The sequence below is a fragment of the Ixodes scapularis genome, unplaced genomic scaffold (genome assembly GCF_016920785.2).
Source record: "Ixodes scapularis isolate PalLabHiFi unplaced genomic scaffold, ASM1692078v2 PGA_scaffold0__279_contigs__length_252992795, whole genome shotgun sequence".
Classification (NCBI taxonomy): Eukaryota; Metazoa; Arthropoda; class Arachnida; order Ixodida; family Ixodidae; genus Ixodes; species Ixodes scapularis.
This window is the reverse complement of record NW_024609835.1, coordinates 209,639,897-209,646,138: the sequence shown is the minus strand read 5'-3', so window position 1 is coordinate 209,646,138 and position 6,242 is coordinate 209,639,897. Positions and strand designations below refer to the sequence as shown.

At 47.1% G+C, this 6,242-nt stretch overlaps 1 protein-coding gene across 1 annotated transcript; it reads right to left on the bottom strand.

Moving 5' to 3' along the window:
- Window positions 1-608: 608 nt before the first annotated feature.
- On the bottom strand, window positions 609-2,069 carry LOC115329115. Its single transcript, XM_029990596.4, has one exon. It carries the CDS (start codon window positions 2,067-2,069, stop codon window positions 609-611), a length of 1,461 nt encoding a protein of 486 aa, XP_029846456.2.
- Window positions 2,070-6,242: the final 4,173 nt, after the last annotated feature.

The window sequence follows — 6,242 nt, the reverse complement described above, 5'->3', positions numbered from 1 at the left end:
CTACACCAAAACTACAAGCGTTCACCGCACACGCGTCGCCGCCGCTTTTAAGCTTTTGTGAAATTGCTTTCTTTTGCCGCGGAGAACCGCCTTATCTTAACTTCGCGCCTGAAATCCTTCCAGGCGGGCGTACACAATATCAAGCGTTTCGAGAAATGCCCGTGGAGTAGAACTATGGGAAAATTCGGAGCCCACGATGTCGATATCGTCGCCGTTGTGTTAGTACGCCGTCGCGTACTGCAGTCCCCCGTTGGGGGAGGGGGGGAGGGGCGGTCTTACTACGATAACATGGCGACAGCGTTTACACTCTATGTATTTACGCGAGGCTCGAGAGAGAGAGAGAGATAAATTCTTTATTATGGAGATGTTGGTATTCTTTAAATGACACCGGCTACTCCATAACGAGAAAGAGAGAGAAAATATATATGAATAAAAGGAAGAACATAAAAGGAAAAGAATAAAGATAAAACACATAAAGTAAAACCGTAAAAAAAACATACAAGCAAATCTAATTACAATTGCGAATAAGACGACCGTTTGGGAGTCGTGCACCGATTTGCTAAATTACATACATAGTCATTCCCGTTGAAATTGATGCACGTTCGCACTTAATAATCATACACGATTCTAGTGTCCTTTAGAAAGTCATGAATGATATTCATTGCTCTGTCTTGTTTTTTACGCGTCGGCCAGGGCCCCAACAACTTGGTCAGAGACAGGGGTCTATCATCTAATATTTGAAGGCGAATCTCCATCCGGCGCCTTTCATGTTGAAAGCGTTCACAGTCAAGGAGGATATGTTGTACATCCTGATATGGTTCTCCACAGTCACATCTTGGCGAATCTCGGCGTTTAATTCGAAACAAAAAGCTGTTAGTAAAGGCCACTTCAAGTCTGAGTCGATGGATTAATGCGTCGTATTTTCTTTTCATCCCGGTGTGCGGTGGAAGCTCAAAGTCCGGGTCGATATATGGTAGGAGAGTCTCTGCTGAAGTGTCCTTTAGCCAGCACTGCCGACAACGTAGATGGCGTAAGTGACGAAGGATGAATTTTGCATCTCCAGGGGTAAAGGATGTCGCTTCCATTGCGTCACCATCGTGAGCTTGAGCTGCCAGGTGATCAGCCTCTTCATTTCCGGCGATTTGGCAGTGGCTCGGTATCCATTGTAGCCTGACGTTATGTGCGTGGAGTCGAGCTTGTGCTAACGTGAGTTGCACCCGATATATAATGGTCGCCTGGGAAGTACGAAGGTGCATGCCTTGTAATAACTCTAGGGATGCTCTTGAGTCTGTTAGAATAACCCAGTTTGATGGTGTACCGAATGCTTCAATGAATGATGATGCTGAAAGTATTGCATGTAATTCCGCTGACGTCGAGCATGTATGATGGGACAATCGAAAACATTTAAATCTGTCTAACATCGGGATTGAGTAAGCAGATGTTGACCCCTTGTTAGATGTTGACCCGTCTGTGTAAATATGAATGTTGTCTTTGTAGCGTGCCTCTAAATGGGAGAGGAACATTGTCTTCGCCACTAGGGGGGCCACCGAAGATTTTGATCCAAGACCAGGAATTTCGGTCTGTATCTCCAGTGGCGGAATTGTCCACGGAGGGTTGATTAGACTTGGAAGCCAATGCGCATGATGGGGTGCTGCGACGGGTAGTGCGACGAGAAGTCGGTGAAAGCTAGACTCCGTCCGTCGAAGTATCTTTTGGCACAAGGGTCGGGCATGTGAGTGCGAAGCCAGTCGAAGATAATGGCGGCATGTTTCTTGTTCCCGGAGAACAGGTACTGGAGGTTCCTTGGCCTCAGCAATGACGAGGTCACTAGATGTTGCGCGGGGAAGTCCAAGGCATACGCGCAAACTTCGCGCAATCATGTATGTCAAGCGTTTTTCGAGTGTTGGTGAGAGGCCATGTAAAACAGGAATGGAGTATGCGATAGTCTGGTGAGTCTGGCGTACTAGAGCTGTATGCAATAGCAGTAGTCCATCAGTCGAGCCTCCCCATCTGGCACCGGCCACATGTCTAAGAACGTTAATGACTCTGTTAATTTTTTCCTCAAGCATGTTAATATGTCTTGACCATGTGAGGGAGAAGTCCAGCGTAACTCCAAGAAAACGATGCCACTTCACCTTTTCAATCTGTTGTCCTTGAAGTGTCAATTTAAAATTCTTAAGGTGCTTTCTAGTGAATGGGAGAAATGCAGATTTTTTAACTGAAATGTCCATGCCGCTTTCACGAAGATAACTGTATGTGTCATTAAGGCCATACTGCAATTGTTCTTGTAGTTTGGTCTCAGAAGACCCAGATACCCATATACAAATATCATCAGCGTAGATGGACACATTCAGTGGTGAAGGAAGTTTACTGGGCAGTTCTGCCATGACTACATTAAATAAAGTGGGGCTTAACACGCTGCCTTGTGGCACACCATGATGGAGTTCATGTTGTTTGCTATTTCCCTCACTCGTGCTTACAAATATCTTCCTATGCATGAGAAAGTTGCGTATACAGCGGATCATACGGCCTCGTATCTTAAGCCGTAGAAGTCCACGGAGAACATGTTCGTGACTAACGGTGTCAAAAGCGCGATGCACGTCTAGAAATACAGCGATCGTCATATTTCCGGATGCCCGTTCATGTTCAATAGTTGTTACAAGATCTAAGACTGAGTCTATAGTGCATCGTCGAGGTCGAAATCCGGTTAATTGTTCCGGTAATACATCGGTTGTTTCCATCCACCATTGTAGACGTGATTGTATCATTTTTTCGAAGATTTTTCCTACACAGCTTGTCAGACTGACTGGGCGAAATGATCCCAGTTCTTTCGGTGTTTTTCCCGACTTCAGTATTGGAATTATCTTCGCTAGTTTCCATGAAGCTGGGAAGGTTTCTCTGTTCCACACGTCATTGTAAATATCAAGTAGGCTGCGCAGTGTTCCCGGCCCAAGATTTGTAAGTGCTTCATAACGAATGTGATCATGCCCAGGGGCTGTATGCTTACGAATCGTTCGTAACGCCTCATTAAGTTCATGAATGGTGAAATTATAGTCGAGTTGCCAGTGTTGGGAATGAATTTCGTGAGCAACGTCTTTCAGTGCAGCTTCACGAGAGGCACAATATTCTGGCGATGACATTGCCAAACCTGGTTGAGATAGAGAAACACAAAACTCATCAGCCACTATCACTTCGGATGTTCCTCGTGAAAGTGCCAGTGCCCGAAATGGACGTTGTTGCGTAACAGGGGACCTAAGCGAACGCAATATGTTCCATACCATCTCAACTTGGGTGAAAGGAGAAAATCTGGCACAAAGCTTTTTCCAATGACGCTTAGCCAGCTTTTGTAGCTGTCGGCGCATTTGAGTATGGAGGTGTTGAGCCTCACGATAGTCTTCAATTCTCCCAGATCTCCGATATCTTCTTTCAGCTTTGCGTCTTATAGCCCGCAGTCTTTCATATTCGCCATTCACACAACCACGGTCTTTTGGAACGGGCACCTTACGTGTAGCCTTTTCAAAATTTCTGCTAATGATGTTTTCAAAGTCTTCGAGAGACTGAATTTCTTCCACCTCTTTGCTATTTAATAAGCGGAACATTTTCCAGTTGGTAAAGTGTACCCGGTGCGGAACACGATTACCAACAATCCGGGGATGGTGTATCAGTATGGGAAAATGATCACTGCCACGCGTGTCCAAGTCTGTGCGCCAGTCAAACTCATGTGAATGATCGGAGGAGCACAAGGTCAGGTCAAGGCAACTTGAATAGTTTACACCTTTCAAGTATGTTGGAGAGCCGTCATTCAGAATGCACATATCATACTGGTCTACCAGGCTTTCTATAAGGCTTCCTTGAGGATCGCAGTGGGATCCGCCCCATAGGGTATGATGGGCGTTAAAATCTCCGCAAACAACGTAGGGACGTTCAAGTCTTGTGAATAATGCCTCGAATTCTGTTCTTGTCACAGTCTTCTGCGGTTCTATATATACGCCTGCTACAGTAAGTGAGGTCGTGCCATAACTGACTTTGCAGACGACATACTCCAATGTACTTGAATCTGAAGTAAATAACAGAATCGAGCCAAATTCTTTACGCACCCCGACTAAGCATCGACTTGTTCCATTTGGCCTCTTTGATTGGTACATAACATAGTTAGGAAGTCGAAATTGATTATTTACACGCGCCTCTGATATTACCAGAATGGGAAAAGAGTATTGTGCAACAAATTGTCGAAAGTCCCCTAATTTTCCTTGCAAGCTGTTGGCATTCCACTGGAGGATAGATGTGCGCTTATAGACCTCAGCCATGGAGGTATCCACTCACCAATGGGCATGTTGTCCTGATGAGTGGTTCCATGGCCAGTATTGCCCTAACTTCCGGAAGGTCGCTAGAACCGGGCAGCGTTCTGATTATTGCTCTAAGCGCAGCAAAAAGCATGGGAACAATAACTTGTCCAAGGTCGTTTTGTTGTTCCTGAGGTATTCTACCTGAAATTGCAGCAGCTGGTGGGTTGCGTTCATTGTTCTTTCCTCTACGAGGTGCTGCTACCGGCGGCCGTGTCGTAGGATCCGAGGTATTTCTTGACAGAGGAATGTCTTGCTGTAACATTGCTTTTGATCTGCTCCTATCTTCTTTTGGTGCCCCTTGTACGACGTCAGAGTACGTTATCTTCGTTGATTTCTTTAGATTTGCAGATGGTGGTGGCCTTGAAAAACGTACAATGTCTGGGTTCGGGTTCGGTTTCTTTGCTCGGTAATCTCTACCGTTCACGAGTTCCTTCTTGTGTATGTTTGTCGCGGACTTCTTGCATGGGCATCCAGCAAACGTTGAGGGATGTGGACCTTCACAGTTGGCACACTTTGGGTCTTGCAAAGATGTACACGCCTTGTGATTGTGTGGCCCAGCGCACACTTTACAACGTTGTGGACCACGACAGAATTTTGAAATGTGCCCATATCTTTGACAGTGAAAGCATTGGATGGGTGGGCCAAAGTATTCCTCTATAGGGTGAGATGTGAAACCCATTAAAATGCGCTGTGGCATTGGGCGATCCGGACGGAAACGAAGAATGACACTCTCAGTCTTGTGTTCTTCGACTTTGCCGTCATCCTGTCGTCTGTAAGCAATCTGGCGCTGAACATAGAGGACGCCGAAATCTTTTAAATATTCGAGTAGCTCACCGTCCGAGTATTCAAGAGGGACTCCTTTGATTTTCCCGAGGTTCCGTGAGTACGACTCGGGGACACTCGTGGTCACCTCGATGGTACAAAGCGATGTAACAGCAAGAAGCCTGTTTGCCGCTAGGAGAGATTCCACGCTAACAGCAAGGCTGCCATCCTTGTTGATGCGGTGCTAGAGTAGTTTCTCTTTGGCGATGCCAATCACTTCGATGGCAACAACATTGGGATTGATGCGCCAGAAAGATTTTTCGCTGTTGACTGTTTTGAAGACTACTGGTATCCCTGCAGGGCGGTTTTTCTTGTATCGGACTTCAGTGAAAGGGTTCTCGTAATCGTCCAGGTCGACGTCTTGCGTGTGATCATGACTGCCTCCCTCCGATGGGGCGACTGTGCCGTGAACGGTGTAGGTAGAGGTTCGGTCGTCGTCGGATAGTGGATCTTTATCAAAGTCCGGGCATCGTCGCTTGGTTGGGATTTTCATAGTACTGGTAGCCATGACAACTGGTGACATGGCTATGGCGTTCTGAGTTGGCTGCTGAGCACTTGCATGTGATGGTCCGGGTGTCCCGCCCTCGGAGATCCCTGGCGCCAGCGATGGAGCTTGTTCAGACATCCCTGAGGTCTTCGGCCCGGGGCTACTGGTGAAGTACCACCCTGGGCCGGGACCGGGAACTTGCTGCTTGGTGCCGGAAATTAAATTTCACGGCGTAACACCCGTAAAATAAAAACAGATGACGTTTTCGAGGGAGCAGATGCAAAAGGCTTCCAATCTCTCTCCGAGGCTCGAGTATTTGGGGATAATGCTGCCGGTTGGTGTGCCCCTTTGTGCCTGATATTATCGCCCGTGACGCCAGCGAGTGAGATGGCGACAGGCATGACTGCTCAGTAAACAGGCGTCGGCGGCCATGTTTTGCTGGTTGAAGTGAACCCCCTTGTCCTTGACAGCGAGCGGGGAAGTGCGAAAAAAAGATTGTATCGGCCGTTTTGCCAGAACTAGCGACGAGTGTCGTCTGCGGTTTCCGGCAACTATTTTGCCATAATCGTGAGCTTAGCGAGGAAATG